General features: G+C 41.4%; 1 protein-coding gene across 7 annotated transcripts in view; it reads right to left on the reverse strand.

Annotated features, from left to right (window-relative positions):
* Positions 1-2,291: 2,291 nt before the first annotated feature.
* The window catches only part of plxnb2b (plexin b2b), a 117,619-nt gene continuing 99,550 nt past the window's right edge, over positions 2,292-20,360 (reverse strand). For all 7 annotated transcript variants that reach the window (XM_076089416.1, XM_076089418.1, XM_076089417.1 and 4 more), the window contains 16 exons: positions 19,490-19,626; positions 18,422-18,522; positions 17,833-18,062; positions 17,399-17,580; positions 14,924-14,990; positions 14,506-14,652; positions 13,232-13,388; positions 12,260-12,360; positions 11,006-11,090; positions 10,439-10,590; positions 10,011-10,171; positions 7,724-7,871; positions 7,463-7,527; positions 7,216-7,291; positions 5,819-5,893; positions 2,292-5,271 (listed from right to left, as the gene is read on the reverse strand). In XM_076089416.1, coding sequence (XP_075945531.1) covers positions 5,167-5,271; positions 5,819-5,893; positions 7,216-7,291; positions 7,463-7,527; positions 7,724-7,871; positions 10,011-10,171; positions 10,439-10,590; positions 11,006-11,090; positions 12,260-12,360; positions 13,232-13,388; positions 14,506-14,652; positions 14,924-14,990; positions 17,399-17,580; positions 17,833-18,062; positions 18,422-18,522; positions 19,490-19,626 — 1,989 coding nt within the window. In that variant the 3' untranslated portion in view covers positions 2,292-5,166. The remainder of the gene's footprint in view (positions 5,272-5,818; positions 5,894-7,215; positions 7,292-7,462; positions 7,528-7,723; positions 7,872-10,010; positions 10,172-10,438; positions 10,591-11,005; positions 11,091-12,259; positions 12,361-13,231; positions 13,389-14,505; positions 14,653-14,923; positions 14,991-17,398; positions 17,581-17,832; positions 18,063-18,421; positions 18,523-19,489; positions 19,627-20,360) is intronic.

Here is a 20,360-nt window from a genome sequence, read left to right on the forward strand (position 1 = left end):
ACCACATGGGGTTCACACACATCAACTGTGTTTTGCATGGCTGTACAGGCTAACACACTTGCTTGTAGAATATGGTGTCTAGATTTCCGTTGATTAAATATGTGTTACAGATATTTACATCATCATCAGGCAGGAATGACAGCACTTCATGCATTCTTCAGCAATGCATGTATATGGTTATTCTGTCCATACTGGATAGAAAACCAAAAACCAACAGTCTTTGTTCTGTACAAAAATGCAGCTTGTTCCAAAGTTCAGCAGAAGCCAGAATGAGACAATGTTTCAAAGTAAAGTGGATTTTGTCCCTCATCTCTTACATTGGCGTTGCATCAGGTATGGTATTTGCCCACAGGAGGAATGCTTACAACAAGCAATATGTTGTATAACATTAACTTGTATAACTTGTAATAGCATTCCCGGGCATGTGAATATTGTTGTAAGACTGACTTGAAAGAAAAAATCCATATATTTTACCACATTCTAAACAACCTGCTGTTTTAGGCTATTGTTGGAAGTTAAAGGCTTTCTCATTTTAAAATTTCTCAAAGGTTTTTAAAAGTTTTTTATTGAACAGGTCTCTTTGAAAATATAGTGGATAATGTTTTATTTTTACTCCAAGTTGCTTAGGCTACATATACTATAGCTGTAGCCAAAATGCACAGATATAGTCTTCCAAAGCACAACAACCTCAACTCACAGACAGGGTATTCTATCATTTTAATGTTTGGGCTTCTGTATTTGTGGTTTGAAACTCACCTCCCAGAGAACAGTTCTCTTTATAGACGAGTCGTCTTTTCTCTCTCTCTCTCCTCCCAGCCTATTAAACTGACCTGTTAAAAAGACCACAGCTGATTTAACTGTCTGCAATAGCTTTGACCGCTCTGGTTTTAAGAAGTTTAAATTCAAACCCCTCTCAAATCATGTAGTTGCAAATCTGCTAAAAATGCAACCAAACCTAACAGGATATTTTCTTTTGCTCCAGGGTTATTGCTGAGCTTAGCGAGCCATAGAATCAGTTGTTGGTAGGTTTTAAATTATTCATCAGAACAACTGTTTAAAAATGACACCACGCCATCATTGTTTTTATTTTCACCAAGTCCTCCTCCTCCTCCTCTTCCCCTAAGGCGAAGGAAATCAAAGCCAAATCTCATTAGATGGTTTGAAACATGCGAGTGAAATGCAGCCTGCTGGTAAACACAACCCTCTCCTGCTGAAGGAGAGGCTGTCTGCGAAGTATCCCAGGCAGGAGAAGAGAAGCCAGCAACGTGCAGATTTTAACCCAATTTCTTGACAGAAACCCTGCAGACTTAAAACCGTTATTTTCAGTGTGCAGTATCATTGCTTTCTGGACATTCAAGGGGATGGTTATTTTGAAATCTTATCACAAATGCAGTGCACGCCAAAGAATGTTAACTCCCAAAATGATGTAAGCTGCATGTCTTAATAGAAATATTAAGTACAGTATTGACTGATTTTCCAGCAGCGATCAAGGATAATGTACAAGATGCCGTGCTTGCAATAATCAAGTGTAATCACTCTTGCTCTGGCAGCAGCCCTTGAAGTTGTTCTATCTGTTGCTGCATCAATGATCTGCTCAGTTAGATGATGGCCTGCGCAGGCCTCTGGTCTGTCTTTGATATCCCCACCCCTACGTCAGGGTTTGTTAAGCAGTCAGATGAGGCAATTTTGCCTTTCATCTTTCTTTTCTCCAATTTCATTTTTAGCTGTCAGTATTTAATTAATGTTTTCGCAGCAATTTTTCAACCTTCCCCGCCGATGACAGAGATGCCGTGCGGGCTATTTACATTATGAACTCGTTTCATGAAGCCAGACCTTTGCTTCTACTCTGTATTCTGAGCCGTGTGACAGGAACCAGATGTGGCATTTGGGTGGAAAAGGCATCAGCCATCATTATTATAGGGTATGTGCGGCATATAAGCACTGATGCTATCAAGAAAGTACTTTGAAGTCATAATATGCAGAAATATCTGTAGAAAATGTTCATGCACTTGGCCCTCTATTTCGTAAAGTGATTGGTTGGTTTGAATAAGTGATAATTTCCATAAATCCACCAATCACTCCTGTCTGTGTGTAAGCTCTTCAGTGAGTGAAATGTAATGCTACATAAATACCAAAGACTTAAAGCAAGGATTCAGTTCACTTTAACAAGAAACCTGGGGCAAGTGTTACTCTATCACCCAAGGTGATTGTATCTCATGCAATATGCATGAGAGGTGAGTGTTCAATTGAAGCAAATCCATATTCTTAAAGTGAAAGAAACACAGCAGATATGAAGGGCGTATATGTCTCTGAGTTTATTCACGGAGGAGTGTATGATGAAATATGTGGGTAACTGCTCCGTACACACACAACCTTTGTAAAATTTAAGTTCATCCAGTTCAACCAAATCAGGTACAAGATCGAGAATCTTCTGAGCTGCCTTGGATGACGAGTTGGCTCCCATTAATGGCCCTGCACTGAAAATGGAGTGTCCCCGTTTCTTATATCATTACAGCACATTCACAAGTTTCCAAATGGAAAAAGTCTCGACAACTGCACAAACAGCTTTTTTTCTCTTTTGTTTTTTTAGTTTTTTGTCCCAGGACTCAATGCATAGGATTATACAGTTAAGATACAGTATTTCAACATGTTTTACAAAGATTTATATGGTATAGGAAACATGAAATAAAAATAATAACTGCACAGCAGTAAGAAAAGTCATTTGTCGAGTATAGATAGTCATTTATCGTACACACTGTGGAACAGCTTAGAAACACAGGGCAAAAGAAATGAACACCGCTGGAACAATTTTGCGCTATATTCAGTCTACATAAGGACACCCTTTTGATTTCAGACTAATTTAGGAATGCCAGACACTTTCAAGGGAAACCCAAATAACATTGGCCACATTGTTTTACATTTATTCATTTTGGCCGTTTGCCCTATAGCCAACAAAGTCCTACTAAGCACACGCCACAGACACCCAAAGGAAATGCACACATCGAAACGGCAACCGTAAAAGAAATCATACTGAAATGTCTTCAGCCTATTGGCACGTACATGGCTGCAGTAGGACATCTAGCAATTTAGACAGCACACATAATATCACAAGTCCAAATACATTGCTGTGTCTATAGCACTATCATCATCATAATCACCTAGGTTAACAATAGAATAATTTAGAAACAATATATATGTATCATCCTACTCAATAAGGCACATTTTTGGTTAAAGAAAGGCTCTGAAAGAAGCTTCTTGCATCAACTCTGTCAGTGAGGGCGGAGTCAGCAGTAAACAACGGCGGAGACGAGGATGGAGTCTGCGGTCGGTATGCAATTAAGATCGAAAGCCTCCCCTGCTGATTCCATTATACAGAGTGCCACTCTGCACTGCGCTGAGAGGGCAGTGCCAAGTGCTGTTGGTCGGGATGCCAGGGTGCCACGCTGAGACAGCAGGCAGACGGACAGGCTCGAGGTCTGTGCAAACCTCTCTCTAGCCAAGGCAGGAATCGTTAACATTCTGGGGTCTCTGGAGCGCCGTTGTGCTCCGTCAACTACACACATCCATGATCAGATAGGGGGAGTACAATTAAATCATCTGTCAACAGCAAAACCCACAGTTAAGGGATGAAGCATGGCGGCGTTCAATGGCCCAAGAAATATCAAACCCTCATTCCTACCCTGTCGACACCTCGGATCTGACACTGACATATCAACGACTCAATTACTACAACAATTATGTACATGATTGAATCTGATCTCCCGAACATCACACAAAAGGCTAGAATCGCTGTAATTTGTTCAAAACATACCAAGAAGCAACTGCATCTCTGGCAGGTAATCAGCAAGTCTATTTCATAGCTTTAGCGGCCGGATGCTCGATGACTATTTGGAACATTACAAGAGCAATACAAAAAAATGGCACTAAAAAAAAAATCATGAACACTAACAATAAATGAATCAATTTGGAAATTTCTCTAACATATTGCTGAATTGCTACTGGATGTGAATACACATAGTAAGCTAATGCAAGTGTCGATTGTGGCTCATGATATTCTGATATTATTGCAGGGCTAACATTGTTTCATGGGAGAATAAAGTTGCTTCCAGCTGACACTTAAAAAAAAGTTTTACAGCACAGAAAAAATATGAACTGAAATGTCTTAAAAAACCTTTTGAAATGTCCTTCTGTGCTTTAGTTGAAGTGGAATGTATCATGGCACTGTACAATAAAGGGAGACAGACTGTGCTATTATCGATTTCCACCAAGCACAAATGGCAATCCATCTTGAAGCAAATCTGAGTCAAAATTATTTTACTCAAACATTTCTGAAACTACTATTGACCTATCAATCATGTGAGCCTGTGCATTGCTAGATTAACCAGTGTCCTTGTGAGGACCCTTTGGTCTCTGTCAAACAGCTCGTCAGAGCACAGGCTCCAGTGTGTCACTGGGTATGGGGGATTAAAATGACGGAAAGCAGGCGTCCCTTCGCCTTCACGCCTGACAGTAGGCATCCTGTGTGTGCACACGCATTCGCACACATTCACACACACTTTAAATTTAGCAACGCACGCTCTTGTTCACATGTTGTACTTCACGCAGACATCTACACACACACAGGCTAATAAAAACACTATCCGCACCACACGGTGATCCATTTAAAAAGATAATTTGTTTTCCTTATAAAGCTTTCCGCATAAAGACTGCACAATAAAAAAAATATATAATACAATTCTTAAAACCTTTTCTACACAGAAAGAAATTGGACATCTGATTATCGCCTGTGCTCCACAGAGGGGTTTAACTCTCAGAGATAGGTCTACCGCACTGCATTGTGGGAGCAATATTCAGTGAAGCATAAATGAGCGAGCAGACCTTTAAGGTTTGGCAAGTGAGCTTTAAGGCGTACCTATGACAGTGTAACACATCATTTTCTTCCCCATTTTACTCTCCATCTGCATTTCATGAGTCCCTGCTACTCCACAGCACAGAAAATTTGTCCCAAGGCCAAGATGTACAATTTACACGACCACATGAGTCCCCTCTCACCTTTCTTTATTTCCATGTTTTATTCTCTAAAAGAAGAAATAAGCCCATGTAGTCACTGGCGGTATCCTACCATTCCCCTCCCTCCCTCCCTCCCTCCCTCCCTCCACTCGTGGGTTAGAAATCAGTCACTTTGTTTTCCAGGATGGCTGCTATCTGCTGGAGCCGCAGGGCCAGCCGTTTACTCTGGGCAGCTGGGTCCTCGTTTAGGGATGCGATGATCTGAAAGAGGAATGGAAGGAGAGAAATAGAGGAGGATGAAGGAGAAGTCGGAAATGATAAGCGAAGAATTGGGCAGAGGAGGGCAAAAGAAGAATGTCGGAAAAGCGAGGAAACAGGGAAGGGGGAGACGGATAGAGAATGAGGACAGGACAAAGAGGAAGAAAAAGGGCGGAGAGTGGGAGGAGAGGATGGTGTTATTTGACATCAACAGTCACGTCATATAAGCTGTTATTGTTTGCGAGCAACACTTAGGGGAGACTGACAGCCCCATTTGTTTATCCAACTTGTTCATTAGGTTTTGTTTATCCCCTTTTCGTGACCTCAAGTGGCAATGCACAATGGACGCTTAAAAATCAATTCCCAGAGCAATTTTCCAATTCACATCCCACAGAAATGCTTTCAATTAAAATTTCATACAATCACTCTTCTGGCATATCAAGAGTGAAGAGAGAGAGAGAGAAAAGAAAAAGCAATAATATAGTGGGCAGTAGTGCATTCAGTGGAATAGTCTCCTTTGGGTGCGATAGGAAAGAGAAGGGCCTCTTACCCCATCATAGTATTTGCTGGCGTACTGGTAAAGCTGATGGAGAGCCACTTGTGTGTTCAGTTTGTCTGTGTGAGACTGGAGAACATAAAAGACAATTAGGGTTAAAGAGAAAATGTAACTTAACCATGAAACTGTAGAAATGAATGAGCAACGTACAGTACTTGTTTCCAGGTTTAAAAAAAACAAAAAAACACTTGTAGACAAAAGAACTACGAGGCATAATAATAACACAAATTATAATAATTATTATTATTAATAACCATTAGATGTCAAAGTTATATCCTTAAGATGTTTATGAAATAAAACACGTTTTTGACAATATTTACATTCAGAAATGACGTCTCTATATAGCTTTCATTAGTTAGTGGCAGAGTCCGCCATTCCCGCGCTATATGTAAATTGCCTACCTATGCACGAGGGATTCACAGGAAACTATCTCATTCTCTCTCATTGATATCAGCCTCACTGTTCGCTCTCCTACATCTGTATAAGAACCGTATTAAGTTACTGTTCATGCAAACCAAACTCCCGAAATCCCTGAATTTCCAACTCCAGCTCGTTGACATTAAAAGCATTCAACTCCAACCAAATTAAGCGCAAATTTTTACCTAATTTCCAGAATGCAAATGAATCTGCATTTCCACCCACTAGTGTTACTACTACTACTACTGAATAATAGGAGTTGGTTCATTGGGAGAAACAGTAGGTGGACATATTAACAGATGCAGGGACCAATTGCACACCTCCTCCGCAAGATAACCAACTCCTGTTACTGTGCCCTGTTGTTGTTCTGGGATGCTTCTCGCGCAGCAGGAAATCAGATCACAGTAGCAGAATTTATTGACGGACTTCTCTATGAAAACAAAATGACTTTGCATGTTTGCATTGTAAATAGATGCACCAACTGCTTTTCGATTGCATTTCTGAGGAAATAGCTGCTTAAGGAATGTTCCTGTTGCGTTAAACCTCACTTTCTGTTAGCACAGCTATCGCATAATCAACAAGGACTGAGAGCTTGAAGTGGCAATCTCAAAGCTTTTCTTTTAAATAAATGTATGTTAGCTTACACAACACACAATGAGGATTGAACCTATTGCCTATTGGATGAAAGTAACGCAATATATATATATATAATTGCAGTATTAAGAAATGGTTGACTGCGGCGACATAAGAGAAAAAAACTCTGTATTACATATAAAAAAATCAAACTATGCACACAACTCTGAAAATGTGAAGCTCGTGTATCAACATAAAGACTCCCAAGGCCTGAGCAAAATCCCATTGTTTTCACTAGGCCTGAACTGGGACTGAACTCTGAAGGATTGTCACTTTAAGGATTATAACTTTAATAGCAGAGCAATCTAAGTGGAACAGAAAATGACAGCAGTGTTTCTCACCCGTGACACCTCTGCCAGATGAGTGTTCATGTCCTGATCACTGACAGGAACCATCTGCCTGATGCCCTTGTAGTAACTACACACACACACACACACACACACACACATACACACACACACACGGAGAGGAGACAAGATGCTTTAATCATTACATTCTATAATTGTTATTGACAAATCTCTTAAAAGAAGCCTTTTAAAGTGGCGAGAAAACAACAGATCGAAAGAATATTGTGCTGATAGGACTTACTCATCCACCATCTTCTTATAAGTGGAGATCTCCTTTGCATAGAGTAGTTTGTTACTTGGAGAGTCCTAGAGACAAAAAGTGGACACAAGGATGAAAAACAATGGCACTTGAGATTGAGTGACCTTTGACATTCCCACTTCTCACTCCGTTTTACTTCTCATGTAATCCACTTTATAGTCTGATCTCACTTGTTCCCTCTTGCTCTTTCACCTCAACACCCTCCCCCCTTTTCTCTTCCTCCTCCATCCCGTTTCCACTCACCCGGCTGAGTTTGTGCTCGCTCTTGGTACAGGCGTCCATGAAGGTCTGGGCGATGACGGAGAGCGAGGCGTCCACCACTTCAGACACGTGGACGTCGAAGGTGAAGTGGGGATTCTTGAGGATGTTCACCCAGAACCGCAGAGGAAGGCTGCGCGTGGAAGAAAAGGCCAACAAACAGGCCATCATCGCGGTTGTTATCATTTCTATTGCTCCAGAATGGGGGAAAATCGAATCAGCTGCATTACATCTGTGAATTAATTTGTGTCAGAGAGGCATTTCATGTGTGAGAGCACTTGCCTGAGGTGCAATTGAGTGCAGTACAAGATAATAACAGGGATGGAGAAAAGCCTTTCTTGTGGGTTTCAGTTTATTCAGAACAATACCCTCGATTGTTAGTTCGTATTACTATTTCATATGATACTGACCTCTCTGTGAATCATTGCGATTAAATGAAAATGAAATGAAGAAAAAAATAACCTCAGAGAAGTTCCTAATAACAAAAAGGCATCTACGTGGAGACACAGTCAATGATGCGTTTCTTCTCCAACGAAACGTGATTAGAAATGTTTAAGCAACACCAAAACTTTGACCTTTCAAGTTTGCGTGCAGCCTTACAACCTAAAGCACCGACTTTGTAGTGCTCGAGTACGCTCGCTAAATTCCCTTCTGAACAGGAAAACACGCGCTCCACACGCTCCTTTGTTAACCTCATGCCACCTTGTGCATTCAAAAGAATGCCCAAGATACAGTAGTTTCCAAAAAACTCTCCTCCCTGATCAGTGCGAATGCCCCGCCATCTGAGACATGAAGCGCAAACCGTGTAAAATTCATACTGGTTTGGTAATATCTCCGGGGAAAGCTGCAGTGAGAACACAATAGAAGCATAAAAATAGCAATGTTGCTATAATCACAGAATTTAATTAGCCTGGGACATAATTACCATGTTTGTTTGTTGTTGTGGCTCATACACACATTCATATTTAATACATGGCCCTCAGTTGATTTGATAAACAGAATGGGTGGATGCAGAACGTGGTGTGGAGTCTGGTAAGTAATTAAATCGCTCATCTCCTGTCCTTGTGTGGGTGCTCTCTTGCCAGCCTTACGTCAATCACTAGCATCTAAATGCAACACGTCGTCTTGTATGCTTGAGCCTCAGCCGATGTGACACTAATTTATGCACTTAAATGTCACATGGGAGCAGGGAGATTGCAAATGCAAACTAAGTGAGCCACAATTGTGCATTTGTATTCAGCTCTTTCTTGGACAAGTAAGTTCTATTTCTTGGAGAGTTACTGTATCTCAGGCATTGGGATGTGTGGTGTTGCTCAGACTTGGACAGTATGTGTGTGTGTGTGTGTGTGTGTGTGTGCGCGCTACTGGAGATTTTAGTTAAGCACCGTACAGTACAAATTTGAGGTAATTACTTTAGTATTTCCATTTTATGCTACTTTATACTTCTACTCCAATACATTTTAGAGGGAAATATTGTACATTTTACTCTACTACAAACATTTGACAGATATAGTTGCTAGTTCGGCCTAATTTTCAAAATAAGATTTTGCATTAAAAAAACATTTGATAAGCTTATAAATACGACGCTCTATCAAAGTAGTTTACAAAAAAGCAAACGTCTATGAGTTGAGCAGTTCTACTAAAGAAAGATTCTCCTCTTAACTTCTCAGTCATTTTTCCTTTTTCTAAGTCCTTTATTGTTTTCTTAAAGTTACTGTGAGGAACATAGAACTGGTTATGATAGAGTCTCAATTTAATACTGATGTGTCTACATGACCTACATAGTAAATGAGACCATCAGCGAGGAGATTTCTATATAGTTATTCCTAATGCTAGCCATCGGTGCCACTGGGTCGGATTCCAGGCAATATCAGGAGGCGAGAGCTCCGTGCCTGGCAGCGGCAGCTCCCCCTCTGGCCAGGAGCAGAGCTTCGCCCCACTGGGAGCCAATATCAACAGCACGCTGCTGGAGGCCCAGGCCGTATTGCTGGGCCCACTGGAGGGAAGCGAGGAACGGGAGAACCAGAAACAAGAACCGAGCAGGTCCGACTGTCAGACCCTGCCGCAGTAAAATGAGAGGTTTTCTAAAGGGAATCTGCTGCTCCGAAACACTACCGCTTTCGTGCACAGGGACCGCTAAAAATCGACACAAAATGAAAGTTCCTCATAGTAGCTTATTGTTTGTGATCTGAAGACTTCCTCCACCACTAATTACTGTACAGTACATACAAATTAAACAGTATCTGTGTAGGCAGGTGTACAGTACTCTTACCTATTAGTCTTCCAGATATGGATGGTCTCCTCATCCACATTGTTGTGTTTCAGCGCCTGCTCATCCAGGAAGTCAAAGAAATATTTGATAGCCGGTGGCACCACTGACCCAGAGCACAGCACGCTGCGAAAGAAGTCATCCACAAACTGCTGCAGTGTTCCCTGAAAGGAGCCACAAATAATGTGAGACAGGGCAGAGACAGAGAGCAGAGCCAGAAATATCATAGCTGTGAGATATATCTATTTGCAGGCAGTGGCAGTGTAGATATTCAGGCTTTTCTGAGAGTATTTTAGCATTTTCTGCCAGAAGCCATCAATTTAAGTTGGCTGACTGAAAACTATTCCTGGAAAAGCACAAATTGTTATTTTCCAGGAATTAGAGAACAACTCAACAAATGTCTGATTGAACAAATGAGCCCGTCTTTGTACCTTGACAGAAAGGAGTCGCGTCAAATAGATCTCTGTAATGGCTTTGGTCATCGACTTGTCCTTTATGCTCCCTCGTTTAGATTTGATCTCATCCAGTTCGTCTGCCGGCCTCACCATGTGAAACACTTTGTCATCTTCCAACAGAGCATTCCCTATGGGCGGGGGACAAAACAAAACTTAAGACTTTCTTCTAATGATTCTGATTATTTAATAATTCACGCACACTCTCACAGAAAATATGCAGATGATAAAGAGGAAGGGTGCTTGTCAACTGAATTTGGATGCAGAGAGAATATCCAAGAAGAAATGCTAAACAATAAACTATTGTGAAATGCACATTAAAAAAGGCAGAAGATGAAAGTGCATATTATTTCAGCATAACCTCAAAGTGCGCTATACATAAAACAACATGCATTAGCATGTTAAATGAGAGCGGGGATGTTGACAAAAACCCTGGGGATAAGAATCAAAGACAAGCATTGTATTCTCAAGCTCACACCTGATGTATGCTTGTCTCAACAAGTGTGTGCCTGTGTGTACACTAAGAGTGTATTTAGAGATACGTACGCTCTTCATGGTTTTCCTGGTTCTGGTCATAGTTCTGCTGAATGGAGAACACTTTGGACAAGACTAATGTGGCGTTATCTCGCACCTGGAATGCACATAACAGTCTTTTGTTAGACAGAAAACTCACACTATACAATACACACTCACTTCACACACCTTAATAGGTGCTGTGACTGAGGTCAGCAGTCTCTTTTAGTGCCCCAGAACTAATTCATAATCAATGCGATTGAGTGGACAGCAACGCTGGGCCTTTATTGGGGTACTTAAGGGCCATTTTCTTCGGCGTCAACCCATTATTGAACCCACAAATACTGTGATTAGCACTAATCTGACACAACCAATGAATCTGTGGCAGCAAGGTTGTCCTTTAAGAACAACTGCCAGACATCAGCAGGTAGGATGAAAAAGAAGGAGTACCATTGAGAGAGGAGAGAAAAGGGGGACAAGTAGGGGATTTTTGCGAGTGACCTTTTATTTCACTTGGATCAATACAGTGCCAAGAAGATTTAGTGGCCTTCTGTCGCCACTGAGAGCTGACGAGAACAAACCAAGTCCAGGCACTTTCAACTAGCTGGTGGTGATAAATGAGAAATTGTTGGCATGTTGCTAAACTGACGAAGGCAAACACTGAAGGAAAAGAGCTATGTTGTGCTTTCTTATATATTTGATTAAGGGACACACATTGATCTGCTGCTTAGCTTGGCACAAAGACTGGAAACGGGATGACAGCTAGTCTGTTTCTTCTTACAGTAACATAATATGCCTACCAGCAACTCTAAAGCTCATTAATTAAGAGCCAGGCTAGCTGTTTCCCCCCGTTTCCAGTCTTTGTGCTGAGCTAACCAACAAGCTGCAGCTTCATATTTAATGGACACATGTGAACATGGCATCAATCTTCTCATCCAACTCTGTTTTAGTGAATACTGGCATGTTGTCAACACCAAGCAAGTCAGAAAATTAACATTGATTTGACTGGTGGTTAATAGTATGGACATGTAAATAGGGTAATTAGCTTAAAAGAGCATTAATCAAATAATCACACGATGTCTGTTGATGTGTAAATGTGCAGAAGACAGATTTCATACACACCACTGTGACACAAGATGTACAGCTTTGAGTGAAATAGGGTGAAAATAGGCAACATCATTCACATCCACACGCCCACATATAGCTATTTACTTTCCCTCTGCCTCCTCACATCCCTTCTATTTTAAATATGTTTCATCAAGACACTAAAATGTTGTCAGTACTCACGTTGTAGTGTGCCAGAGTGTTGAAGCGTCTCCACCTGCCCTCTTTCTGGGAAGTCAAGTCCAGATCAGACAAAATCTGTCCTGTTGAGCCCGGGCGCCACTCTGTGATGAAGGCCGGAAGAGAAAGTCAATCAATCATCGCTGCTACTGCAGGTGTGCTGCCTTGTTTGGCAAATTGTCTCCATACTTCAACCTTTTGTTCTTTCTTTCAATACGGTTTGCATTTATTTCATCATGGGTCATTGTTACCCTGAGGTTATTCTCTAATAATATGAAATAAATCCAGCTACCCATCCTTCACTCTCTCTCTCTCACTCTCTCTCTCTCCAGTATTTTCTGAATAATTTAAATCTAATTGCAAACTTTGATTTGCACCCCAACATTTCCAATCTAGAAAAAAATCAGCCACAACTGCAGACCTGAGCTCCACACCATCGGTGACATATGATTCATTTACATGTACCACCAAATGTAAGGGGGTTATCTTTCCGATTCACCATGAAAGAAGACGGATCTCTGCTTATCTAAAATGTATAAAGGAATGAGATCTACAGCCTGCGTGGGAATAAAAAATGTCTTTGATGTTGGAAAATGTCTATAGAGCTTTTGCCTTTCAAGTCAGTCCCCGAGGTTCCTGACTACAGTAGTGAACAAAAACTTTGTTTAGGGATGAAGGCTATCTTCATGTTGCTTCATGACACTGAATAACTTCTCATCCTTGGTGATGCCTATTTTATCCCACAAACAGAGACAGAAAAAACAATCTATCAAATGAAGTTAGAATGAAATGAATAATCAATTATCTATTTAGACAAATGCATTCTGATTTAATTAAAAAGGCATTTCAGTCAGGACTGAAATAGCGTCTCCATTTGGATGTCCTCTTCCCTCCCTGTAACGCTTACATTATTCATCGTTATTAGACATTTACCGCTTCAGCTCATCCTCTTCTCATGTGCCCTCATTTACTCACCCAGTGCGACACTGTCAACCTTGGGCCGCTGGGAGTACGGCAGGTTCCTGTACACCTGCTCAATGATCTTCTCTTTCACCTGCGAGATGGTGTCACAGCTCAGCACCTTGACGGGCGTCACATCCGGACCCTCGCCCTGCACCAGCACTTGCAGGGTCTGGCAAACACACACACACACAGACACATTAAGCCTCTAATATCTATATATATATATGGCAGATATATCTGTACATGCACCTACCCGGCCACCCTCCCACACAAACACACACAGAGACCCTCTGTCGGGATGCTGTCGTCATGGCAACCAGGCTCCTGTAAGCACACTGTGTGGTGACACCTGAAAGGACTCCTGTCACCTTGGCCAGCTAATGACCAAGGCTCAGCGGGTGCAAACTCTGACCCACCTCGCCTCCCACACTCTGTCAGAAATAACTAACTGACCACTCGACAGACTCGAACATCGGGGCGGGCAACACACTCGCAATAGAAACCTCGTAAGCCCGTCTGTCCGTCTTTGAGGTGAAAGAGAAGAGCACGCTGTGAATTAAAGCCAAAAGGAAACACGGTGTCTGCCTGTAAAATCTAGCCCATCGAGTTTTTTTCCTCCTTCTATAATTCAATCGCAGAAGGCGATCCATCACGGCAGGAGACGTGTAATTCAGGCTAATTTGGTAATTGTCCTCGACAACGCCATTACCCATGGGTCTTTTTATTTGTGCTGACTTCAACAGAAAACAGCCGTGTGTTCACATTAGCTTCCATTACCGAAACACGATACCAAAGCGAGACACGCAGGCTTTTCCTGACTTGCGTAAACTGCCCAAATAGACACAGAGCGGGTGCGGGTGCAGGTTGGGAGGTCGAGGAGAAGTTGTGGAGGTAGCTGGTTCTCTACACTTGTACCAACAAGTAGTACTTTCACCTAAGCCATGCATTTCCCCGCTATATGGGAATGTGTTGCCTGTGTCGTTTTCGAGCAGAGAACATTGACACTGAAAATGGATGTCACACAAAAGCGGGCAGTCGCCCTGGGGGTTTTTGGTGGTTACCATGGCAACTGCACTGTGTGTGTGCGCATGTGTGTGTGTGTGTGTGTGTGTGTGTGTGTGTGTGTGTGTGTATGCGCGCGCGTGCATGGTTGTGTTGCTCAGAAGGCACAAAACACCATGCAATCTCAAAGCAGTGTACAGTTTTTCCGACACTGAGTTTACCAGTTTGTGTGTGTGAGTGTGGGGTTTTTTGTGTGTGATTGTGTGTGTGTCCGTCCATCTCACCAAGACGGAGTACTCTACATCGTCGCCCAACAGGCCCGTGTCGTTGAGGGTGTACTTGGCTTTCTTCACTCTGGCGTCCACGGGCCCTTTCTCGATCTGGTGCTTGATGGCTCGGAACAGTTTGTACAAGGGCTCTCCTGCAGAGTCCTAATACATAGACACACACACACACACACACAGCCCTTTAGACGTCTCAGATGTTGTCAAGGAGCTAATTGTTGTGATTAGCAGTTTAGAAGACAGATAAATGCACATTATCAATACAGAGCACTAACGAAAGAAATGTAGAAATCCATGCACTTAGCCCACAGTTTAATGCTGTAGCATGTCATTATACACATTTTCTGTATCAGCAATTAAGTATTTATGCTAACAGATTACATATGATACATTTTTAGTGACCATAAACTCTTGTTACCTTCAAAAACTGATAAAGGCAGATAGACATCCAGTTACATAGCATCCTTTCCACCACTGTCTCTGATCTGGAAAAACACATTAGATGGACAGCTGTTAATATCATTGTAAGAATACAACTAAATCATTCTGGTGTATTGATGCTGTATGTTAATAAATTGTGCAAACATAATTTGATTAGAAAATTCAGAAAAAAAAAATGAAATATCTAATTTTCAAAATCAAATCATGACACTTAAATTCTGAATCCATGAGCTAAGAATCCCTGATAAATAGTCACTACTTGTAATGTATGTAATGTGAGCTCATATAAGGGTTTTTAGCATTTGTCTATACATATTTTGTAATATGTTTTTGGTGTTTATTGTGTTTTATGTTCATTGTATTCTCTTAAAATGTTGAAATACTACTTTCTTAAGAATGTGCATCTACAAAATGTCAACAAGGGAAATTCCCGCACAGCATGTCAGGATGTCAGGATATTTTGATTAAAAAAAAAGAAATCACGTCAGTGGTCACTTGACAGATCGGCAATGCTAATGTCACATGCCCACCGTCGGCGCCTATCGTTAGCTGCTAGCATGCCTAATTAGATGTCTTGTATATAAGGGGGCTTGTGTTGGCACAATGGCCTAATCAGCATAATGAGCCTCTCCATTGGGGGATAATTAAGATTGTGTACTTGCACAACAGCTAGTCACAGCGTGCCTAGCCACAGCAGACAGTTCAATTCACATAACCCCCTCCCAGCAGTGATGAGCGACTGTACGTTCAGACAAGTGGGTCCTGCTGAGGGAGGAGGAGGCCGCCGTCAGTGGATGATTTGACCGTGACATGATCATTATAGCGGTGGAGAGGGTGAAGAACAAAGAACGCTAGAATTTGAGATTCTTTTCTGAGGGCTATTTACTTCAGTCAAATTAGTCAGCTGAATGTTGACAGACTCTAATTCTACAAAGGCATTATGAGATGTTGCCAAGGGAGAAAACAGCAATTAATATTACGCAGTATCAGTGAAAAACATTTGCTGTTTTGGCAACATCCTAAAAATACCAATTCATTTGTGATAATAGTGTCATGCGAATCACAAACATATTTTTGAAGAATTTATGACCCATGCATTGCTATTTTTTGTAATATAACAATTGATCTCTCAATTATTAAAATATAATTCAGGTCAGAGTAGATGTTGGGTGCAGGTGATGTACACTTCAGTTGATGAGTTTGTTCTGATCAGGATTGAGAGCTGGAGCTTATTCATGCAATAAAACAGGCTCAGCATTTTTTAAGAGATACAGCATCCATTGAAAAATCCTCCTGGTACAAGATTAAGCCACAAAGCAACTTACAGAAAGCCAATATAATTGGATTTATGTATTCAAGGCAATCAAAAACCGTATAGACCAAAAGCAATTGTCAGCCTATTCACCCAGTTGGTCAAGATCTATAGGTTAAGAAGATAAAGAGGATGATGAAGGGGAACAGCAAAAGGAGAATCACACAGCACATTGTGCTTGGAGGAAAAAAAAAAAAAAAACACAGAAGGAGAAACAGAAGGAGGAAGACTGGAACAGATCAAGCAGCAGTCTGGCTCTTGGTAGTGGACTACAGTAGTCAGTGCAAAATTCAACAGACAACATGGCAACAGAATGAAACAGTCCACTGCCTCTTGAAGTGAATCCCAGTCCTCATAGAATGGTTATTATACTGCTGCCAGGGTTGAGATATGTAGTGATTCTGATTGCAGAGCTTAGATATAAGGACATTAATGATATCAGGGCAAAATGTGCCAAACAAGACAGTCAACAGCCATGCTAGCTGCTCTCTGAGGATGTACTTACAGCAGGGACAGTTAACCTCAGCCTGCTAACATGCTCACGATCACCAAGCTAACGTGCTGATAAGGTAAACATAAAGTACAGTCGAGGTCGATATTTGGTCATTAACCAAAATATAATGGTGCTTGATGGGAAGTTAAAGGATCTCCAAAGTTATTACAATTGATCCTGAGGGTGACATGAATTCCGTGAAATATTGTACTGACAATCTACACTAGCGCTGACAAGATATTTTACATAGAACTAAAAATACCAACCTCACGGTGGCGCTAGAGGAAAAAGTCAGGGATTACTAACGTCATTAGGATTTGAACTATGGGAGCCATGCATTTAGTGTCAATCCATCCTGGAGATGTAGGCATTTCACTACATGAGTGAAGACTTTGACCTGCTGATGGTTCTTAATGAAAAGTCTGATGTTCACCATGGTCAGTGAGATTCATCCTGTGGGGACCATGAATGTCTGTACAAAATTTCCTGGCGATCCATTCAATAGTTTTTGAGATGCATCAATCTGGCCCTGGACATTTTAGCAGCACAAAACATCTTAGATATTAAACTTGGCACTGGCGTTTTGACATTGTATCTGACTGCTCCAGTATGTACTGAGCAGCAGCACTGAGGGACTCCTCACTCACCTGCGCAACATGAGTTTAGGGTTCTTGCTGTGGACGTATTCCTCAATCAGCTCCAGCAGCAGTGTTCTCATAATGTCGGTGTAGTATTCCAGTTTCCCGTGCAGAGCCACCGTCAGCAGGGATGCGAAGTACACCTTGGCCCTGGCGTTGAAGTCTTGACTGCGCTCCAGGGTACGGATAAACTAGGAACGCATATCAAATTCTAGTCAATATTAAACATTTCGCTCAGAAGCACAAAAGCTGATGACGTTAGAGGAAAACCCACAGGATCACCAAAGTCATTAAGATACATCATCTGAGAACCATGAGTGTCTAAACCAGTTCGCCCCTTGACCAGACTGTCCCCTGGGTGCTCTATAGTAGCTGCCCACGGCTCCCAATACTTAAAGTTGATTTACATTTACATATTTCACATGATTGTGCAGTATAATTACAGTAATGAGGAAGGTCTTTGAGTTCAGGAGGTTGGAGAACTGGTTGAGCCCCTGAGTCACTGTGGCCCGTCGAGCCTCTGGGATGTCGAGCTTTCCTGTGATCATCACATCATTGGCACCGTCCTTAGAGGGCAGGAAGAAGACGCGTTCGGTGTAGGTTTTGTAGTCCAGGAAGGGGATTCGTCCCTCGCTCAGTTCGTTGCTGTGGTCCTCCATCTCGATCATCAAGTCTGCGAGATAAAAACAAGAAAGTAGTACCTCATTCCTTTTTAATAAGCAGCTTTTCTCATTTGTGTGCTGCTCGTCTGTCTCAATCATTATGTTGCGAGAGGCAGCGAAAGGGAGAGCTTTGCCAGGAAAATTATTTCAGCTGTGAAAGATTGTTTTCTATTACTGTTACTGCAAAACTGCTCCTCATAATGATGATAACATGATGTTAAGCAGGAGAATTTATTTAATTCACTGCCGTACAATACATCCAACAAATGTAATCAGAGCTATGAAGCACTTCATTGCTTTATAGCTTCTTAGAAGCATAGATCCTTTGAGGGACATTAGCGATATTGGTGAGGTTTTGCACAGTTGGTACCTGTGAATTCTTTCTTGCAGCGGTCCCGCACGCTCTCCTCCAGATTCTCAAGCTGATGTTTCACCTTCTCGTACTCCCTCTCTGCCTGCTGACTCTTTCTCCTGAACACATTAAACAAACACAACACGTGTGTCGTAAAAAAAAAAGAAAAAAAAGAAAGGATTTAAACTTGAAAAAAATGAAAGGTTTCAGAGATCTAATTGTTGTTTAAAGACTCTGGTTTGAGTTGGCACAGTTGGCTGATAACTTAGCCACAGTGTTTCCTTTGAGTCTCCCAAAAATATATTATTAGCGCTGGTATTACTTTGTCACTGATGTAGGTGTTTTATAAATATTCAGCTGAAAATGAGCAAAGTTGAATTGATCCAAGACCGCCTGTGTTATTTTGGAGAACCTCTAGGATGCACAGACTGATTTGGTCAAATTAAAAGCAGTATAATATTATGACAATACAGTTTGAGAAAAATACCATATTTGCATTAATATGTGTCATTGTAGGTGGTTAGGTTTAGGTGTATGGGTTTGTGGTCAAACGGGGTGTTACTGTACATCTCTCTGACATCTAATTAACCCCGAACTTAAGTAACGTCCCGTTCATTAAATGTGCAAGCCCAGTTTTTGGCACATCAATACTTTTCTACAAAATGGGTTTTAAAAGGTCACAAGACAAGTAAAAAAAGTTTTGCAAGAAAAATTGATTTTGCAATTATTGTTATTATTTGTAAATGAACAGCAGTGGGAAGTAAGGCCAATTTTAACTAAATGCAAGGGTTAAGGGGGTCACAAGACAGAAGGCTGGAGCTGGGAACCACTGGCTTCAAAATATTGTGGGTTTGTAAGTTTACCGTTAGCTGACGAATGTTTTTTGCTAAACAACACACACAAATGGCCTCTCCAGCAAGAAAAATGTAGGTATCTAATTAAAAACGGTGTAAAATCATAACATTAAAAAAAAGGCCTAAACTGAGTACTATGTGACGTTTACCAGTAGGGTCAAGAGGTTCAGATGTCTAAAAGCGAGGTCAAATAGTAAGATAGTATATGCTAACCCAAAGCAGCTTAACTCACCTGTAGCAGTAGACAGAGATAGCGATGATGAGCAGCATGGGGACAATGACAGCAGGGATGATGACGTAGAGTGGCAAATCATTCTTCTTCTCGTATTCTACCGAGCCGACCACCCACTCCCCTTTCCCAAACATGATCTGTGGATAAACACAGAGAGAGAGAGAGAGAGAGGGAGGGAATCTTATTATCTGCACAAGCTCTTGACATTTTAGCCCGAGATGTATTCAGGTAGGTGTCGATGGTAAAGATTCGACAGCGCTGGAGAGGAAGCTGGAACAGAGGAGGATCTACATAATTGCCCAAAGTTCTGCAAAATCAGCTGCAGGACCTTTCTGTATTTCTAAAGTGCTAGGGCTATATGTGCAAGTTGGTGGGCCCACATTAACTGAACAAATGCATGTGCATTGGGTTTGACACTTTATAATCAATCTTTTTCCATGCAAGTATTCTGCACCTTTTGATAGTTCGTTGGTGTCCCTTCTTTATGCTGCACACAGCCACAGAAATAGCTCACTTAGAGGAATTACCCAGAGGAGAGGTTACAGTATTCATCACAATTGTGGCTTGGCTATAATTAAATGTAATTACAAAAGGGCCTGTAGCTACATGAAAACTGTTCAACCAGTGAAAAGAATGGGGTTCCCAGATGAACAGAGGACACGCCTAGAGAAGTACAGTAACGATTCATTAACCATCCATTCTCCAAGCTGCAGGTCTGAGTAAGTACATTTACTCAAGCAGTACATTTAAATTAAAGTTTTACGTACTTGCACTTGATTATTTCCTTTTCATGCCACTGTATACATCTATTTTACTACATATCTCTTCAATGAAATAACATACATTGATATGACACTTAATAGGGACATTT

Source organism: Anarhichas minor, unplaced genomic scaffold (assembly GCF_050575085.1).
Source record: "Anarhichas minor isolate MPS153535 unplaced genomic scaffold, ASM5057508v1 ptg000011l, whole genome shotgun sequence".
Lineage (NCBI taxonomy): Eukaryota > Metazoa > Chordata > Actinopteri > Perciformes > Anarhichadidae > Anarhichas > Anarhichas minor.